Source organism: Emys orbicularis, chromosome 16, assembly GCF_028017835.1.
Source record: "Emys orbicularis isolate rEmyOrb1 chromosome 16, rEmyOrb1.hap1, whole genome shotgun sequence".
In the NCBI taxonomy this organism is placed as follows: domain Eukaryota; kingdom Metazoa; phylum Chordata; order Testudines; family Emydidae; genus Emys; species Emys orbicularis.
Genome location: NC_088698.1, coordinates 29,441,648 through 29,462,397, shown reverse-complemented (window position 1 = coordinate 29,462,397; position 20,750 = coordinate 29,441,648). Strand labels below are relative to the sequence as shown.

At 52.1% G+C, this 20,750-nt stretch overlaps 1 protein-coding gene across 1 annotated transcript; it reads left to right on the top strand.

The window, feature by feature from the left end:
• Positions 1-3,753: 3,753 nt before the first annotated feature.
• Positions 3,754-12,635, top strand: SELPLG (selectin P ligand). The gene is made up of 2 exons (XM_065417825.1): positions 3,754-3,934; positions 10,877-12,635. The coding sequence occupies exons 1-2, from the start codon at positions 3,892-3,894 to the stop codon at positions 11,998-12,000; spliced, it is 1,167 nt and encodes a 388-aa protein (XP_065273897.1). The 5' UTR covers positions 3,754-3,891; the 3' UTR covers positions 12,001-12,635.
• The last annotated feature ends 8,115 nt before the right edge of the window (positions 12,636-20,750 follow it).

Below are 20,750 nucleotides of genomic sequence, written 5' to 3'. Positions count from 1 at the left end.
CAGAATTGGACACGGTGCTCCAGGTGAGGTGAGGGCAGAGCAGGACAGTTGCATGTCTTACATACAACACTCCTGTTAATGCACCCCAGAATGACGTTAGCCTTTTTCACAACTGCATCACAGTGCTGCCTCTCATTTGGTTTGTGATCTGCTATAACCCCCAGATCCTTTTCAGCAGTACCACCACCTACCCAGGTAGTCCCTATTTTGTAGTTGTGCATTTGATTTTTCTTTCCTAAGTAAAGTACTTTGCACTTGTCTTCATTAAATTTCATCTTATTGATTTCAGACCAATTCTCTGATTTGTCAAGGTCATTTTTGAATTCTAATTCTGCCCTTCAAAGTGCTTGCAACCCTTCCCAGCTTGGTGTCATCTGCAAATTTTATGAGCATGTGCTTCATTCCATTAGCCAAGTCATTAATGAAACTATTGAATAGTGCCAGACTCAGACCCTGTGCGATCCCACTGTTGAGTATCTGGTCACCATTAACCTTTAGAGAGAAGACTGAAGCAAAATATGCATTAAGTACCTCAGCCTTCTTGATGTCATCAGTTATTAGCTCTCCTTCCCTTGGAAGTAGAAGACCTACCTTCTCCATGGTCTTTCTCTTGCTCCTAATGTATTTAAAGAACCTCTACTAATTGCCTTTTATGTTCCCTGCTAGCTGTAACTCATTTTGTGCCTTAGCCTTTCGGGTTTTGTCCGACATGCAAAGCTTTGATTAAATGTGAAACTTCTTGATTTGACCCAAACATAATTTTGGGAAGTGATGTATGGGCACTTCTTAAAGTTCCAGCAGGAGCTAAATTCTCCTTGCCTGCTTAGTGTATTGTATTGGAAATGTACCCAAAGATGGATTTGTTTCTGGATTGGCATGGCAACCAGCTGTGACCTTCCCTCATCTTTTTCTTGCCAACTTGCTGTTTGCTTCTGCTGTTGTGATGTGGTTAAATAGACTGTTTAGAACAGTCAAAACTAGAGAGCCTCTCCCAACTAATAAACTGCTGCTTATCTCTCCACTAGGTTTGCCTCGGATGTGAGAAAGGCAACACCCAAGCAGATCTGATCTTCCCCCTCATTAAAGTAGCTGCGTTAGCCATGTCAGTTTTTTATGGTGCATATTCTCCCCCTCCCCCCCAAAAATAAAATAAAACCCCAACAACCTCAAAATACCAATAACACCAATCCAACCCTCCAGTTTTCCCAAGAGGGTAACTAGGGTGATTAGACAGCAAGTGTGAAAAATTGGGGTAGGGGGTAATAGGCGCCTCTGTAAAAGACAGCCCTGAAAATCAGGACTGTCCCTATAAAATCGGGACATCTGGTCACCTAAGGGTAATGTGGGATGCTCAGTACAGGAAGTGAGCTTCAGAAGATCTCCTTTTTCTGATGTGTATAGATCTGCCCCTTCCAACGGCAGTGGGGTGGTACATGCCGGATGTGTGATCAGTATGGAAACCATTTTTTTAGATATTCTAAAAAGAGACACCCCCTCCAAACAGGCCCATCCTTCTAAATGCAGTGCTATCTGCTGCCCTGCCCCATGGAGGGAATTCCATGCACCCAGCTACTGACACCATTTTTGGCCTCACTTTCAAACCTATTAAGATTCCCAATTCCCCAGCTTCCTCGTTTCCTGCAAGTTCCAGCTGCTGAGGGTGAATGTTACCAATTGCGCAGTCTAGGTTCCACCCACCAGGTAAATGCAGCGTTTTTCTAGCTGCTCTCCAGGACTGTCTCCTTTTCCCTTTTTTCTACTGAGTAACACCTGAAGGGCCCCATTGTGCTAGGTGCAGCGTACACACGGTCCCTGTGTCGGGAAATACAATAATAGTCTCAGGTTACAGATGGTGAAGAAAGAGGGAAAGGGACTTGCCAAAGGTCACACACTGTGTCTGTGGCAGATCCCCTCCCAGTTCCAGCCTCAGCCGCACTCTTGTCCGATCTCAGCAACAGGCTTTAACGCTAGCTCGTCCCTGGCCTCAGCCTTCCCCCAAGCCCTGGGAAATCCTCGGCTTTGTGCTGCAGTAACTGAGCGGGGCGTGTACAGAGGGAGCCTGGTGCTGCATTGTTGTATTCACTGATGCTGAAGCACTTTCCAAACACGCCCTGGTTTCAGTTCCTCATTCAGCTTGGGGATGGCGCTGCTGGTCCAGCCTCAGACGTGTGAAGTCAGGGCCAAATGAGGAAGGTGGGTGTGGAGTGGGGAAGGGATGGCACCTCCTGTGTCCTTACCAGCTCCTGCTGTTCCAGACAGCTGCCGAGATCCCGCTACAGCAACGGGGAGACCAAAACAAGTCATTTTCCTCCTCTTGACAATGGGCAAATTCCCTGCCCCCAGTGGAGTGCTGCAGAGAGACGCTGGCTTCACGTTCGAGGAAGGCGTCAACTGACCCCCTAACTCTGAGCACGGACATGTCCGCATTTCACAGCCCTCTCTCTGCGGCCAGCACACATGCGTTGGCTCAAGCTCTAGCCCTTCAAATTATTCTCTAGTCTCACGGACCTTGTGCAGGTGAGTGCAGGTACGACATGGAGGGGAGGTGGGGATATAAAGGCTTTGTCAGCATAAGCTGCGCAGTGATTGCACTCCACACCTGTCGACCATCCCACAGGAGGGTTGACGAGCCCTCCCCAGCCCCACAGCACCACACATGCTGTGTCTGTCGGGTGTTACACACAATCTCCGTTTGGGAGTGTTACCGACTGGGCCATGGGTGGTCTGGCCTAGTGGTTAAAGCGGGAGTTCGGCCTCTGGGTGAGCGGAGTCCAGGAACGAGGGTCAGTGCCAGAGGGACAGAAGCCAAATGCTACAGCTAGAGGGTGACCGCAGTCATAGGTCCCAGGTGGAGCCGAGGATCAGCACCGAGGAGCAGGGACCGGAGCAGCCAGAAGCCAAGTGCTGCTGCAGGCATACCGAGCAGCCAGAGAGGAGCTGCTGGGCTAAGAGCCAGCCTGCCTGACCAGTCAGGTGGTGCAGTCAATCAGGTAGCCTGCTGCTGGCCAGCTGTTCTTGTTGGGAGCCCGGAGACTGACTCTGCTGCGGGCCCTGAGCGGGAGTTGGAAAACACAGAATTGGGTTCATTGTTTTCCCCTTCTGCTTTTCAAAGCCGGGTTCCCTTCGCTGCCATGAATCCAACCACGCCGACTCAGAGATCCCTTAACAGCAAAGATTTACCTGCCGCATTTCAACGGCCACTGGAAACTGGCCCCCATTCCCCATTCGAAGCCCAGGGAATGCTGCAAGTACCAGTAAATGGCAAGAAACTAAGAGCACCCGCAGGCCGGGCTGTACGTAGCGTGTAGGGATGGTCTGGTGCCAGCAACGTACGTACTGTGCAGACTAGGAGGAGTGAGACGCTGCCTCCGTCTGCCATGGGCAAGGAGAGGCCAAGGTGTTGCCCAGTTGGAGCGGCCTCGCAGCTGACTTTGTAACACGTTTACCCCCTTGAATTCTGACTCTCCTGGGCCATTGAATCAGGGCTCAGCTGCGGGGTTTCCATCTTCTCCTGCCTCTGCCATTGCTCTTGGTAAGGTTTATCAGGCTGCTAAGCCCAGCGTTCGTCGGAAATGCCCTCTGACTTGCTGGCTCCCCAGCTAGTGACGCGTCCCTTAAAAGCCGGTCTGCGGGCCTGGTGGCGATTCTCCTTTTCGGCTATGACGCGCTCTTTCTGGGAGCAGCGTCACGCGTTCTCTCCAAACCACAACTTCTCTTCCGCCTTCGTCTCTTGCTCGTACGCTGGCAGGGAGGCTTCCTGAATTATCGCAGGTAGCGCAGAGAACCAGTCGGGCTTGGAAAGGGCCACTTCTTCTTTCTGTGTTTTTTGCAGAGATGAGGCAGCGTTAAGCATTTCCCCCCGGCACATGCTGCACTGGGTCTCTGCGAGTGATGCCTGCGCCCATCCTTCGCTGGCAGCCCTCTTCAAGCCAGGGTAAGCAGCTATCGGGGTGGGGAAGGTGGCGCTGGGTGGGTGGGCTTGGAGCTCAGTCAGCCGGGGGCATGTTAAGAGCCCACCGAGTGATCTTCCTTAACAGCTGCGGCGCCTGGAGCCACTCAGCCAGCAGCTCCTTGAGGGAGATGCATTCAGCGAGGCACAAGGCAGATCTGTGGCTCTAGTATGACGATGGGCTCAGGTTTATTTCAAATGCCAAACCTAAGACTTACCCTAGACCTAGGCTGATTTCCATGCAATGGGGTTTCATGGCTGTAGAGGAAGGCAAAAACCTCTTTCTGACCTGATGCCATTGAGTAGCTAGCATCTGGGTAGGGCTCAGCTGTGGATCTGTGTGTGCTTTCCTGAGCTAGGTAAGTGCGGTTCTCCCCGCCTTTAGAGATGGGGAAACTGAGGGACATGGGGTGCAAAGGCTTCCCGGTGTTAAGTATATGGATTAACCTGGATAAGGTCACAAAGCAAATCGGGGCAGAGCTGAGGTAGGACCCTGGTCTCTTAGACCCCAGTCGGGCACCTTGACCATTGGAGAGCACTGCCTTTCTAGACAGGGATCTTGATGCTTAATAGAATGCTACCTGGAAGGCTCTGGAGCTGTTTCCCTTGTACGTTAGCCTCTGTGCAGACGTGACCGGTAATGGATTTCAAAGCAGTGCCCATGTTACCAGGGCTCCGTGGCTGCCTGAGTCCAGCTGTGGTGGTGGAGCCATTCTGCTGTGACAAGGGACCAGAAAGGCAGCGTCACAGGCAGAGATTTATTATCTTTTGGCCTGAGCCGTGGGGGACATCCTGGGGATTGAATTCTTGCTGGCTTTGTAAGAGCGTCTTCGCCCTTTGTAAGAGCGCTGTTGGAAGACCCCCGGAAGGTACAGCTCTGTAAGGGTCTGTGGATATGTTTGGCCTAAATTCAGACCCACTGTGAATGTGGAAGTTCTCTGGAAGGTTGCTGTGCAGCGTTCCGGTAAGGGAGACTGAACAAGGAACAGAGAGGGGAGGCCACGCCCAGAGAAGTCAATCTCTTAGCTGCTCATGCTGCATTCACACTGTCCCCCTCCCCCTCCCCCCCCCCCCCCAAGACGGGAGGACATGTGAGTCCTTCCCTTGCTAATCCAGGGCCCACACTTCCCATTAGCTGGGAAGTCAAGGCCTTTCATTTTTAGTTGAACCGCCTCTGCCAAAGAAACCCCCTGGCCTTAAATTATAGGGAAGTAATTGTTCCTCAGCTCTTCACTGTGCCCCCAAAACAGCTTGCAAACGAGGGGGGAATTAAATTAGTGATTTAACTCACCTGTGCTAATCACAGTTTAAAGCAGCAAGTAGGAAAGCTTGATTTAAGTGATCAATTTTAGGCCACGGCTACACTGGCGCTTTACAGCGCTGCAACTTTTTCGCTCAGGGGTGTGAAAAAACACCCCCCTGAGCGCAGCAAGTTACAGCGCTGTAAAGTGCCAGTGTAGACAGTGCCCCAACAGCTCCCAGTGCTGTAAGCTAATCCCCTCGTGGCGGTGGAGTACCTGCAGCGCTGGGAGAGCTCTCTCCCAGCGCTGGCGCGCGACCACACTCGCACTTCAAAGCGCTGCTGCGGGAGCGCTCCCGCGGCAGCGCTTTGAAGTTTAGAGTGTAGCCACGGCCTTAGTCTGGTTTTGAATTTGTGCTGTAGTAACCTTTTTCTGATTCTCACTGATTGGTATAATTTGTTACTACTTTTTGCTAAGCAGGAGGAGACACTATCTCTATATCACTTAAGCAATTAGGTAGCTTACTGTACATTTATTCAGATTCTTAATTTTTACATTTTTGATAAGAAAATGGTGAATGATGCATTTCTTATTTACGAGGTGATTAATTTTTTTACTTGTGGTTTGTGTCAAGCTGCATTTGTAGAGAAGTTGTAATTAAATTAAAAATGCACAAAACCAGCATTTTAAAAATTGTTTTTAAATAAAACTACATTAAATGTGCTTGATACATAAGAAGAAAAGTACATTTCTCAAACATCTTTTGCACTTAAAACTAAATGATTTATTAAACAAAGGAATGATTATCTGTAGTTAATAAATTGAACTAATTATTTCTGGTCACCACTCCCTTCAAGATTTTAGAACTAGTAGATCTTATCCTCTCATGCTTCATTTTTATTCATAGATTGGAAGCAGAAAACAAGCTTTTCTGCTCTTTCAACTCCCAATCAGTTTCTCAACTTCAAATGAACTGGTCATTGAACTGAGTAAACTGAAATGAAGGAAGTTTCTCTCTGAACCTGCAGAAGAGATTACTGCTGTCAAAAGCTGCTTTAGCACTTCAACGAACTCTGGTTCCAGGTGCTTAGTTGGTGACATCCACCAGTTCAGGAGTTTGACTTTCTTTAAAACTTTGGCAGCAAACATGTACTGCTTGATTATTAATTATTTAATTTACATTATTTTAATAGATTATAGTCCATTTCGGCCCTAATACAGGTTTTCATAATTTCAAATTTAATTTACATGGGTTTAGTTTTAAAAAGGAAAAAAATATTTAATAAAAGGACATTTTAAATGAATAAAAAGCTTCTCTGATTATTTTATTTTAAAAAGCATGGATTTTATCCATCGTGTTGCAAACCTTTCACCTCCCGGCATTTGGCTGCCTGTCCTGGTGTGAGAATAACCTCTCTGACAACAGGCCTGGGTCATGCTGGGTAACCCCAGGAGTTACTCCTGATTGCCCCTGGTGTGAAGGAGAGAGAGATCAGCCTCAAGACCTCTGTCCTGTCACAATATGTGGAACCATAGTGCAATGCACCCCGTCTTGGTCCTGGACTCTTGTTTGCCCTAGAGAATCTCCAGCAGAAGTTCCCAGTGGTAGCTCCCAGCAGCACAAACAGACCAGGCTCTGGTGGGCTCCTTGCTGCTGAGATCTGCTCCGGAGCACCAAACCCACGGTGGAGCGCTCAAAACCGGGGTCAGGTTTGTGTCAAGCGGGGACGCCCCGACCCAAAGCGGGTGGAGTGCTGACCCTTGGTTCCAAGGCAGAGCTGATGGTTTCCTCCTTCACCCTAGCCTAGCTGCTGTTTACATCTGAAACCTGGCTCTGGGTGTGTTTGCTGTTGTATAAACATCGTCTTGTGGTTTGCTCATCTTCCTGCCCATCCTGAAAACATTTTCTCTCTACCTCTGAGTGGAACTGCTCTAGAGACCCAAACACACACCCAGGCTCCTTGCTGGGCCGCTGTCTTGCTCAGTCCCTCTAGAAATGTCCCCCAAATCGCGCAGTCATTTGGAAGGCAGTGGCGCATGGCTTCCCTCTCTGCCCACAGCCTTCCAGGGCGATGGACAGTGTGTGAACTCTGCAGTTGGGGCTTTGCTTGAATATTGCAAGTCAACTTGCTGCTGAGGATCAGGAGCAAACAAACTGCACCTAAACGAGGAACACGAGACGGGTGTCATCTGCAGGAGGATTTAGGGTGCTGGAGGCAGGAGCTTCCGACACCAGCTTTTCTGCCACCCCCCCCACAGAGGCGGCGGAAGGTCCCGCCGTGGAAATACTGCCGCGGTCGTCGCCCCCCAAATCGCAGTGCCCTAGGTGACCGCCTAGGTCGCCTAATGGGTTGCGCCGGCCCTGGCTGGAGGATCAGTAGGTGGGAGAGGGTTTTCTCCCTGAGATGACAGTGAACTGTGCATGGTGGCAGGGGCTGCTGAAAGAGCCATCTTTCTGTTGAGGTGTAAAGTGACCTGACAATTGGGGTGCTTCAAAAGGGCACTTTTCATAAGACTACAGTAGTAACCTGCTGTCCAGACCAAATTCCTCCTTGGGTAATTACAGCCTGTTAACCTCAATCCCCCTATAACTTCACTTGGATGCGAGCGTCGTCATTTCCCGCAAAATGCTGCAGTGCATCTTTTACAAAATCACTGTGTTCTGCCCCAGAGGAGGCTGCATTTCAGAGGTGACGTGAGGTTTATATATATATATATATATAAAAAACTGCTTCATATATATATAATGCAGTTTGAGTGCTTCGGGAGCTACCTGGAATGCCAGTGCTACAGCAGTGCAGGCTATTGTGTTACATCTAGCCCTTTTAACACTGCTACTCGTGAGTTAACAGGACTCCAGAGCTTTTACATAGTTATTTTTTGAGCTGGTTTGAGATTCTACTTCCTTAAAGTGCATTTTCTTACTTGCAAACTTTCTCCGGCTCCCCAGCAGAGATGTTATCTGCTCTCCGTCATAGCTACCTTCTCTCTCTGGGAAGGAAATCCTTGTAAGGTAATTAGCCTGTAAATTAAATTAAATGACATCTGAAAGGGACATTTAAAACCACTCAGGAATAACAGCCATTTGGACTCAAAATAATCCAATTATTTAGCCTCCAAAGGCAGTGATCTCACTAGCCATGCTAGAGAACCCTTCCCCCTCCCCCTCCCCCGGTTTTCCATTAACTCTCTTTCCACAGCACTTGAATTAAGCTTTGTCTGTACAGGGGGTTTGGCCTAATGACTGCTCCCCAGTTAGTTGCACTGGTACCAGAACGCTCATAATTGGGTCCTGAAAGCAACCCTGCAGCAGCGAGAGGAGGGGTGTGTGTGTGGGGAAGATCCACTCCATAGAATGTCTGCAATGAAATCTGTGCACCCCTCCACATGTCATAAAACTCCTATGGGGCGGAGGGGAGAGGAAGAGGGATGCTGCCAAACAGGACGCATGCAAACCCAGGCCAGTGCATTGCTTTTATCTGCAGTTTCCACGGGTGGAGCTGATTCCTGTTTTGAAACAGGGTTTGTGGCACTGGAGCCAATTGTAGCTGATAGTGTAGTGGTTTCCTCTGCTAGCGGCTTGGAGCAGTGCAGGTGCACGGGTAGCTGACATGGGAGCAAATCCCTCCATGCCTGAGAGCCGCCCTCCACAACACTATACATTGCACGAATCCAAGAGACTCTTGCATGGGTGTAAGAGCAAAGAGGCAACGCCATGGGTCAGTGCTGCGGGGAGGGGACAACGCACCAGTGGGGGGGCATGGAATTGAAATCGGGAGGAGTTCTGAAGAAGTTGGCAGGACACGAGCTCCCCATAGGACCCCATGGGGTCATTCCACTGTCCTCCACCAAATCCCCAGGGCACTTGGCAATGGCTGTGCAGAAGGGTGAAGGGAAGCTGATTGTGGCTGCAGCACTGTGCCCTTGGGCGCCCCACTCCTCTCCCCTGGTTTTTGTGGGTCACGTGGCAGCCAGGAAGCTCTGTGAGGCAAGACCCATCTCTTCGTAATGCATAGAACACCTAGTACCATGGGGGCCCCGATCCTTGACTGGGCTCCTAGGGCCTATCAAATGGAGAAGCTTTGCCTCCCCGCCTCCGGCTCTGAGCAGCAGCAGAAGTCATGCAAGTGACCCATGACTGGGCACAGGTCGCTGGTGTACGAGTCCTGCTTAAGGCTCATCGGTTTTCCCTGAGGGTAAAATATCCCAGATTTTTGAAAGCCATCGGCGGGGTAGGGGGGAGCATTAAGGTTTTTATTTCCCAGCTGCTAATGAGGCAAAACCTCACCAAGGAGGGGGCCCCTCATGGAGTGGCGGATGATACAATCCATTCATTTAAAATGCAAGTGTAACGTGTTTCCATCAGTAGCCAGAGTCTTTGGGGTTTTGGTCAGTTTCATTTGCTACCAATCAGACAACTAGGCAGTGTTCTCTCTGGCATGGCTCCCCGATGGAGAAGCCCATTCTCTATAGCAGAGGTACTCCAACTGGGGGGCGCAGAATGTATTCTGGCAGGGCATGAGAAGCCTTGGGGGGGAAAAGACTGACTGCGCACATTCATGCTCTTACACCCATGAAAGCTGGGTGGCTGAAGAGCGGCAGCTGCTGGCCGGGCGCCCAGCTCTGAAGGCAGTGCCGCCGCCAGCAGCAGCGCAGAAGTAAGGATGGCAATGCCATACCATGCCACCCTTACTACTGCTGGCGGCGGCGATGCCTTCAGAGCTGGGTGCCCAGCTGGCAGGGGCTGCTTCTCCGCTCTGTGGCTGGAGAGTGGTGGCTGCTGGCCGGGCACTCGAGGCGGAGGCCTAAACTACCACAGACACAAAGAAAGGGGGCACAATCAAATAAGTTTGAGAACCACTGCTCCATAGTATAGTTGGAGGGAGGGAGGAGCTCTACAGAGACTGGCACATGGTTAACATACCCTGGCTACCTTCTGCATATACCTGCAAACTGAAGGCCCACGCTTGTTAGGAGGCTGAAGGCGGCGGTCTCCAGGTGGCATGCTGGGGCGGCAGTCAGGCAGACTTAACTGTTTGCTAACCGCTCTCTGGTAGCTCTAGCTTAGGGAGAGGTCTCAATCCCGCTCTGTCATGTGAAATAGTCATTGGTAGCAAACACGCCTGCTGCGGAGCTGCCTGGAGCAGTTCTCCGTGCCACCTGGTACCCCAGGAGTGACACGGACGGCTTTCTGGAGCCCATGGGCTGAGACTCCATTCTGCAGCCAAACACTGTTTGTTGTCTCCCCCGCCCTGAGAGTGTATGCTCCCTGGGGCGGAGACGGGTGTCTTTCTGGACAGCACCTAGCGCAGGGGGGTCTTCGTCCAGGGTTGTGGTTCCTAAGTGCCACTGTAATTCTCCTCCTCCTCCTAACAACTTGCACATGCTGGAAGCAACAAAGGGGTTATTGGGCTGCGAAGGCGTGAGGTGGGGAGAAGAGGCAGCGAGTGCCTTCTGATGTAGTGACACTTTCAGCCTGCAGTGTTGCCACTGGACACACCCAGTTAGCGTTGGTGAGACAGAGAATGGAAATGCACAGCTGAATCCTCACCAATGTTGGGACCTAATTTTGCATTTTGAGCTCATCTCTACTCGGATGTTTTATCAACTTCTCTGACGCCTGCAGTTACTTCCTCAGCTTTTTCTTTTTTACCATTAATTTAATCTCTTTGTTTTCTCCTCCTAGGTCAAATGGCTCCAATCCGGGCCTCTCTGCTGCTGCTGTTTTCGAGCCTGCTCCAGGCCTCTGCTTACAAGCTGCCAGCCATCCAGCTCAGTGGCCAAGATGATACAGTTCGAGAAAGCTCGGCAGCAGGCGGGCTTCCTGCGGCTGAGGGCTCTCAGCGGGGCCAGTGGGTGTGGGACACAGCAGGGGCTGGGAGCGCTGACTTCCCCATGTCTATCCGTGAGAAGAGGGAAGCTGAGGTGAAGTCTTCCAATCATTCTGCTGAAGAGACCACTACCACCACCAGCCACCACAACGCATCCTCCATGACTTCTTCGGAGTATCCCATGGAAGAAGCCGAGTCCTTTCCAACTCCTGGACTGCTAGACGACAGTACGTCCCAAGAAAACCAACATGATGATCCTACCGCTACAGCAGAGCCATTGTCTGCTAACAGCTCTGACAACGTCTCCACAGAAGTGGCCAAAGTTACAGCGGGCAACCATCTTGATACCTCAGCCAAGGCAGCCCCAACTCAGGGCAGCAGCAATGTCTCCTCAGAAGCGGCAGTCGCTAGGATAGAAGAAATCCTCGTGAGCAGCACAGAGAGTATGGAACATGTCTCCTCTGTCAGGCCAATGGGAGTGAAGGGGCTGGGGGAGAGCTCAGCTACTTCGCCACCTGAATCTCAGACGGAGTCCCCTGACGGAGTCCTGCTTGTGAAGGAGTTGGCCAGTTGGAGGCCTGGCCTCTCCAAGGTGGGAAAGACCCATTCTCCTCACACGAGGCCCACAGCGGGTGGCTCTGTCGCAGCGAAAGTCCCCTTGCAGGAGCTGCCCATTCACACAAATACCCTGGTGGGGAAGTGTTTGCTGGCCATCTTCATCCTAGCTCTTGTGGCTGCCACCTTCATCATCTGCACCGCCGTCCTCGCCACCTTACTGTGGCGCCAGAAGCGTGTCTGCCGGGTGCGCCGGCACAACAACACTGAGATGGTGTGTATCTCAGCCCTGCTGCCCGACAGCGAGCCGGTGGCCAATGGGGAGAAGCCCAGCAAGGTAAAGAGGATGAAGATGCCCACGGACAACAGCTCGGAGACCGAAGGAGACAACCTGACTGTGAGCAGCTTCCTGCCGGACCATTAGACACCTTGCCACCTGCCCAGGGGTTCTCCGATTCTCATTTCCTGGGCCATCCAGCCCCCTCCTGGCACTGGAGTGACCCTATCCATCCCGACATCTCTTGGGTGCAGTGTCCTAGGTGGCCATCTAACTAGGCTTAAGGTTGCCTCCGTCTGTGTTGCGTGAGTATGGGACGTACTGTATTTAGCCACGACAGGGCCCAGCCCTGAGAGCCGCTGAGCAACCTCAACCCCAAAAGGCACTTGGCATCTGGCAAGAGAGAGCCTTCAGCGAAGAGCATTTGCCAGGAGCAGACACTGCTGAGCATATGGAATGGGGGTCCGGGTGACCCTGGTTGGTTTTTCCACCTGGCTTGGGGATTTTGAAACTGCTGTTCTGCCCTCTTGACCTTCACCTGCCTGCTGCTTTTGATGCTATACGCAAGGGCCAGATCCTTACCTGGCGTGAATCAGACAGCTCCTGGGAAGCCGATGGAGTTACCCCAGCTGAGGAACTGGTCCAGACAGTGTTACAACTGGGAACTCTGCTTTAATTTATACTAATGTACAAGGGGCATGTTACTATTTTGCACTTAAATGGGTGAAGGAATCTCAATTTAATGTTCCTTGTTCAAATGAATAACATAAAAATCTCTGTGTACCTGTCTGTGGTCAAGTCTCTTCTGTGAACACCTTCTGGCATGGCCTGAGCCCTTTAAGACAGTGGCTCTCAACCCTTCTGTACAGGGACCCACCTCCCATTCAGCAATCTGGGAAAGTCTGGGTGGTCACACCCCTGACACCTCTTCAGGGGTCATGGCCCTGGGCTCACATGCCACCACCCGGAGGGGACTGGCAGGGCAGGCTGCTTAGAGACAGCCCTGGGTGATGTCACCCCCCCGGCCCACTCTTCAGAGCCCGTTCCCTCCCCAGTGCTGCGTGACGGGCTGTGGGCACCCCACCGCTGAACTACCGCTGGCGGTAAGTGTAGGTCTCAAACACAGGCACGTACTGTTCCCAGCACCCCGCACTGGGAGGGAAATGTTGGGTGGTGGTTCTCTGACCCCATTCCTCTCTTGACTGTCCAAGTCATGGGGCTTTTGGTTCCAGTCTTTGTAATGTGTCTCAGCCGCGTGGTCTCCAAACAGCTAGCTTCATGGTGACACTGGGTGTGCGTTTCTTACAGGAAGGCACAGGCCAGAGGACAGTTACTGTTTGCTGCATCTTCTCTTGTGATGAGCCCTTTGCCCTGGGGGCTGTACTGTGCTATTCACAATGAAATTGCAGGCTTGTGGTAAATGCACTGCGATTATTTTTATGCCCCATGTACCGAGTTCGCCGCTGTTGAAATAAATATTCCGGGGGGCCTCCTAGCTCCGTCGAGCAGTGACTCACTGAGCCCTATCTGATCAGACCCAGGGAAGGAAATGGTTCTTTGCACAGGAAAGTCCCAGGAGTTTGTGGTTTGTTAGGGCCCAACTCGGCAAACTGCTGAGCCCCTCCCTGCCTCATCTGTGCTGAGCTGCATGTGGCTCTTTTTTGACCCACTCGGTGTGGCATCCTCTCTGTTTCACCATCAGCAGGAGCAGGCCTGCTTTAGCTTCAGGAAGCTTGTAAGCCTACCCATTACATTTCTGCCTTCATCACTAGCTCACCGGCACTTGCAGCGGCTAGGGAGAAAATGGGAGGGAGGGTGGATTCTCCAACAGAGCAGCAGATGTCTGTGCCGAGCGGTGAACTCCATCTGGCCTCTCTGCGGCAACTCGCAAATGGTCCGGGCGGGCGGCCTCTTGGGTGGAGCAGGAGTCGGTAGAGTGGGATTGGAGCCCGGGGTCAGAGATGGAGTCAGAGGCCAGGTTACCTGGAGTGAGACAAGGCAGGAGCAAGGCTGGGAACAAGCATGTGCTAACTCAGCTGTGGGCGAATGCTTTGGGCAGCCGCCAAACTGCTGCTGCTGCTTGGCTTAAGAGCTGGGCTGCTGCCTCTTCCGACCAAGCTGGTCCGCCTGCTGTAGGCCTTGATTCCAGACAAAAGATGGGCTGGTGGTTAAGATGCTGGACTAGGAATCAGACAATCTGGGTTCAATTCCTGGCTGTGTGTGACACTGAGCAAGGCAGGTCATCTCTCTCTGCCTCAGTTTCCTCCATCTGTAAAACTGAGATAACGGCACTTCCTGTTACAGGAGTGCTTTGTACTGCACGGGTAAATAGCTAATAGAGAAGGTGCTGGGAGCTGGTGCTCAAGAATAGGTTGGGGTTTTGCAGGACAAATACAACTCATGGTGGTTGTGCAACTGCAAATGGCTTTCTCTAGCAGCTCCACGTCAGCTCCAGGACGTGCCCCTCCCTCACCAGGGAGCTTCAGATGATCCAAATCCGGTTTCTTTACAAGCACCGCATCCACTGAAAACCAGATTAAACACTCCATGCTAGTCCGTCCTCTGCCCTGATCATGGAGCAAGGGCTTGCGGCGATCAATAACAGTACGAGGAGCCCATGTCACCTGCCTGCCCCAGCAGCTGACGGAGGAGATGATTAAATCTCCATCCTGCGGGCATTAGAATACTCCCCCGCCTGAAATAGGGGAGCTGTCGCCCAGGGCTGCAGCAAATGGAAAGTGAGCAGCTTGGCTGAGAAGGCAACAGTGACATCTAGAGCTCTCCAGAGGGACAGCCTGGTTCCTAGCTCACCCATCCGCACAAGAGCTGTCCCGCTGGCTGACCGCCTCTCCAGGGTGCCATCCTCCCCTGCTCTTTCAGGCCATCCCCACCTGTGCACAGGCTCTGCTGTATCCCTGCGCTTTCCCAGGCATGCAGCAGGGTTAGCTGGGCCGCTCTAAAGGCCAGTCAAGGTGTGGCCCATCCCCTAGTCCCCTGTTGCTCCTGGGCCTCCATTCCCGCCCCACCCCTCCTTTCTAGAGCCTCTTCCCCAGGATATGGGCCTGGGTTACCACCTGGCCCATCACAAGCCCTGGGCACAGAGAGCTCCTCTGAGATTATGCCGCTGCTGCGTGCCAGCCACCAGGGGCGTAACCGATGCCGATTCCTCTAACAAGGATCGTCTCCTAACGCGGTGCATGGCTCAGAGCCAGGCCGCAGGTGGCGACCTGCCTGGCACTGAACTGGCCACGCTCCCCGGCTGTGTGTTGTGTATCGGCGCAGCGCCCCTGTGAGGTGGGAGCAGTGATTCTTGGAGGGGGAATTCTGAGAGGCACAAGCCCAGAGAGACACCTGAGACTGTTCCTGATGGACTCACGCTGGCTTCTCTCTCTTGCAAGGGAAGTTTTGCAGCCCTGGTGCCATGTGCCAGGTTAACTCCGCAGGGGCAGGTTTGGGGCCCTGTGTTCGAAGGGAGCGGAGAGCCTTGCTGGGACGATAACTGCTCCTCAGCCTGGCTAGCAGGCAGGCCATGCAGGGAGCAGTGAAATTCCAGAGAACAGGGTGGGGGCCCAGTTGCTATATAAGGTAGGTGTGCCAGATACACCCTCCAGCAGAGACAGACGTCAGCAATGGCTTCTGCATGGTACCCAAATGGTGGTTTGGATCGACACTGACTTTGTCTGACCCGGTTCGTGCAGCTGTCCAAGAGTGCGTGCAGGAAAGTCTCACTCTTCCGAGCACAACGGCACCCAGGAAACTGCCCCTTCCAGGAACCCGCCTGGGCACCGACTTCCCACCACGGGCACCGTTAATCAGTGGCTGAATCTGCCAGCATTCTGCTCGTTTGCTTCTGAGCAGCACGTGATTTGGCAGACAGGGACCACATGTCTGCTATGGGGGGGGGGGGGGGCGCACAGCTGGCCTTGCAAAAAGAACCCCTCACTGCACAATCCTTTGGCTTCTGGGGGGGAAAATGACTGGCCGGGGGGGAGGGCTTTTGTACAGTTGGTGGCTTATCATTCCAGACCAGACGGGACGTACGTACAGGTGTTGAGGAGGACGGATGTTGGAAAATGTTTCGCAATAGCTGACTTCTGGCTGCTTGCTTGAGTGGTTAACCACAGCAGCAAGCCGGCTCCCTGAAGGAGATAACTTGTTTCACCTCCCAGCACGACTTGGCAAATAAGCTGAGTGTGTCCTAGCCCCATGTTATCTCCTATGAAGTACAGATGCAGTGCGTGGGCCATTATGGGCTTCTGTTCCAGTAGGGAGCTTTGGAGCAGGCAAAGCAGCAGACAGAGGCCACTGAATTTAGGTGAGAGTGATGAACCAGGGGAGAGATCCTGCATGTTCCTGAGTAGGACTTTGGATTATAGACTAGACCAGGGGTAGGCAACCTATGGCACGCATGCCAAAGGCGGCACGCGAGCTGATTTTCAGTGGCACTCACACTGCCCGGGTCCTGGCCACCGGTCCGGGGGGCTCTGCATTGTAATTTAATTTTAAATGAAGCTTCTTAAACATTTTAAAAACCTTATTTACTTTACATACAACAATAGTTTCTTGCTATAAGTCTATAATATAGAACTAGACCTTCTAAAAATGTTAAAATGTATTCCTGGTACGCAAAACCTTAAATCAGAGTGAATAAATGAAGACCCGGCACACCACTTCCGACCCCTGGACTAGACTGACCCAAGAGAATCTGCCCCGGCTTTTCTATCCCATGGAGCCCCTGCATGCTGGGACGGGACTTTGGGAGTGCTGTGGGCTCCCCTGCAGGGCAGACATGATCAATAAAGCCCATGGTTAATGTGTTTCAATACAGAGTCTCAGTGTCTTGATTTAAGGAGCTTCTCAGTAACCTTGGAGAGAACCAGGATGATCTTGGAACCTGCATGCATTAAGCACCCCCAAAGGTCCAGTAAGTCCCTGTTTCCCTCTGAAGTGCAGATCCAGGGGAAAATAGCTCTTCCCGTCTTGGCTGTGCAGCTCTGAGTGCCAGGGGAGCAGTGATTAGCAATGAGGAGATCTCAGAGGGTTTGGCAGCCAGCGCATGGACATGCCTGGAGACAGCACAGCACACAGATTGCTGTTCTTGGCTTTCTCTGGGGAAACGCATTGGAGACGAATGTTTTTACTGAGGTTTGAAAGCCAAGAAATGGAATTTGAGAATAGGAGCTTTCGAGTGTTGGATCTTTTTCATCGGCCCGACGGCCTACTAGCTGAAATGAAATGCATGGAGCAATAGTCTCTCTTAGCCACACTGTTCGTGCCTTAGGTCTGCAACTTTTCACAGGACTCATGCAAAGCTGAGACCTCTGCCTGTGTCTGGGGAGCAAAGTGACTGAACATTTCTCTGGATGCCCACGTTGGTAGAGTTTTCCTCCTCCAGACTGAGAGCAGCAAGAAGAAATCACCTGGTTTATTTGAGGGGCTTGCTCAGCTCTGAATAAGATGCTGGTTGGTTTTATGCTAGAACATGGTGTTGTCACTAGAGGGCGCTTAGACTTTGCCCATTTCAGGACTGCATTGGCGAGGTAGTGCCAGCCAATGCACGGAAGGGGAGCACCTGGGACGGATTCTGGTAGCTTGAAGATTTTTTTCAATTATATTTAAAAAAAAAAAAATCATGTACTGAATTTAAAAATACCGATCATTAAAATATGCAAAGGGGTTTTCTGCTGTGCTGCTAATGTTAGGAGGGTCTTTCCGTGTGGGTGGCCTAAAGCAAGAATACCAGCCACCCCTCCTACCCTTCCCCTCGCTTCACATGCCTGCAAGTTTTAGCTTTGCTGCTGCTGCTGTTCCTGGGAAGCGCCCCTTGCAAGGCCTGGGGCATAACTTGTACATGAGCTTCTGCAGGGCAGCATGGGAGCGACGAGGTTACACTCGGGCAAGAGACGCACAGTGCAAATGGCCATCAACTGGGGCACAGCGTAGTCCGGGAGCAGCCCTAGAGACAAGATGTGAAGAGTCAGAGCTTAGGGTGACCAGATGTCCCGATTTTATAGAGACAGTCCCGATTTTTGGGTCTTTTTCTTATATGGGCTCCTATTACCCCCAGCCCCCGTCCCGATTTTTCACACTTGCTGTCTGGTCACCCTAGAGCTGGTTAGCTCAGGATCGTTAATAGCAATCATCATCCCTCCTCAGACTGAGAGCTGATACCGATGGGCTCTGGGACCAGAACATACTCCATCGGTACACGTCCACACACACTCCCTCCATTGCTTTTTGTTGATAGCTGGAATGAAAGTAACATGATTGTTAACCTCAGCTGATGCTTTCTGCCCATGCCTGCTCAGTCCTAGAATTTTCCTAGTAGAGACCTGTCTTCTCCTGTACACCTGCACGAGTGCCCTACCATCACCCCTCATCCCAAGCAACATGTCTCCCCCGTGATCTGCAGGCTCCACCTACCTAACCAAAGCATGGGTCTCTCTAGCCAGAGGGTCTGGCCTTCCCCTGAGCTAACAAGCTCATACCTACCTCAACGAGCCAGAAGAACTTGCTCAGAAGCTAACTCCTGCTAACAGGTCAGGCCAGGAGAAGACCCAGGCTGCAGCATGTCTTGGGCTAGGCTGACACCCATTGTTTTTTTAGCCCTCATGATGCTAATATGTGATGTCTGGTTATTTACTATGGCCCCGATTCAGTAAAGCATCCTTATTCAGCTTGAGTGGTTTGCTGAACAGCGATGGACGTGCGCATAGCTTTAATTGCTTTCCTGAATCCTGGGCGATGTGTCTATTGTATATAAACTCCTATAAAAATAGCTTCTTCTAGCGACTGCTCTCACACTGCTGTAACTGACTAAAGAACAGGCCATGTCCATCCATGACACGATAGTTTTGCATGAGTAGTCTTGTTTGATGTCATGGACTGCGTGCGAACAGCTGTATTATTTGTAGCTGTGTTTTCTTCACTAACTGCATCATTTTTAAAAGCTTTTAAACTCCCAACCCTTGCCAACCACCCAGTTGTGTGGAAAGGACTTAGCCACTCACAATGAGGCACAGATTTGACCCTTTAATCTTTGAGAGTCAAAGCATTTTTCCTCCTCCTGCTTTCCCCTCAACAACAGTGCCTACCTCCTTTGTTTTTTCCCAGGATAGCAGCTGCTTATCTGCGATCGCTGCCAGCAAAGGCCTGCTTTGCTTTCTTGTTTAGCTAACCAGTAAATAGTTCTCAAATATCATGCAATGCTTTCACTCTTTGGTTTTTGTGAGAAATTAGATGGGCAGCTCAGCCCTACTTTTTAAAAGTAATATTGATCACTTTAAAATAACGACTCTCTCCTGTGGGGCCAGTTACATTTATGCACTAAATAATAATCCCTAGCTCTTGTATGGCGTTTTTCATCCATAGGTCTCCAAGAGATTTACAAAGCAGATCAGTATTATCTCCATTTTACCGATGGGGAAACTGTGGGACAGGGAGGGGAAGTGACTTGCCCAAGGTCACCCACCAGGTCAGGGACAAGGCCAGGAATAGAATCCAGGTCTCCTGAGTCCCAGTCCAATGTTCTATCCACTAGGCCAGACTGCCTCCGAGAGGCCACCTACAGGCCTGATCTGAAATCCAATGAAATCAGTGGCAAGACTCCCATGTGCTCTAGGGGCTTTGGATAGGGTTACCATATTTCAGCAAGCAAAAAAGAGGACGGGAGGAGCCCCGCCCGAGCCCCGCCCTAGCCCCGCCCCTCTCCTGCCCTAGCCCCGCCCTTGCCCCTCCCACTTCCCCCCTCAGAACCACCAACCCTCCCCCCGCTCCTTGTCCCCTAACTGCCCCCTCCTGGGACCCCTGCCCCTAACTGCCCCCCAGGACTCCACTCCCTACCTAAGCCTCCCTGCCTCTTGTCCCCTGACTGCTCCAACCCTTATCCACACCCCCACCCCCAGACAGACCCCTGGGACTCCCACGCCCCATCCAACCACTCCCCACCCCCTGACAGCTCCCCCCCAGAACTCCCGACCCATCTAAACCCCTCTGCTCCCTGTCCCCTGACTGCTCCGATCCCTCTCCCCACCCCTGCCCCCTGACAGCCCCCCCCCCAAACTCCCAAACCCCCCCCCCCGCTCCTTGTCCCCTGACTGCCCCCTCCTGGGACCCCTGCTCCTAACTGCCCTTCAGAACCCCACCCCCTACCTAAGCCTCCCTGTTCCTTGTCCCCTAACTGCCCCCTCCTGAGACCCTACCTGTACCCTGACTGCCCAAAACCTTATCCACACCCTCCCCCAGAAAGCCACCCCCGAACTCCCGACCCCCCCCGTCTCTTGACTGCCCCCTCCAAAACCTCCCTGCCCCTTCTCCGACCCCCTGGCCCCCTTGTTGTTGGCCTTCGCCTAATGTCTCTGTGAGCTTGCTCAGGAACAGCCTGAGCCGTTCGTCCCGGCACTCTGGGGAGCGGGGGAGGAGCTCCAGACTGCCGGAGGCGATCTGCGGATGCAGGGAGGGAGGGAGGGAGGGAGTGATCTCAGCTGCAGGGGAGAGGAGGGGGGGCTCTCTCTGGCTGTCGGAGCCCCATGTAAGTGGCACCATCCGTCCGGCTGCCCTGTTAGCCGCACGCGCTCTGCATGGGGGGGGGGGGGGAAAGTCTGGACATTTACAAATTCCCCCCGGACGCTATTTTTAGCTCAAAAAGCCAGACATGTCCGGGGGAATCCGGACGAATGGTAACCCTAGCTTTGGATAAGGCCCTGATTGGGAGTTTGTTTTCTACTTTTAAGGCCTGCTCCTGCTTCCGCTGAAGGTAATTAACAATCTCCCACTGCTTTCAGCGGGAGCGAGATGAGGCATGAGTGCTTGTGCAGTCACTGCAGCCAGGCGCTGTGCAAGCTTCTCCCATGTTGCTCTGCAAGCCTGGCCCAGGATGCGATCGCTCCTAGGCATCT

What these genes read in the sequence shown, in the direction of transcription:
- SELPLG (XM_065417825.1), top strand. Translation starts at nt 3,892, where the DNA reads ATGCCTGCGCCCATCCTTCGCTGGCAGCCCTCTTCAAGCCAGG. An exon ending in GCAGCCCTCTTCAAGCCAGG is followed by an intron (nt 3,935 to 10,876) that starts GTAAGCAGCTAT and finishes TTCTCCTCCTAG; the next exon opens with GTCAAATGGCTCCAATCCGG.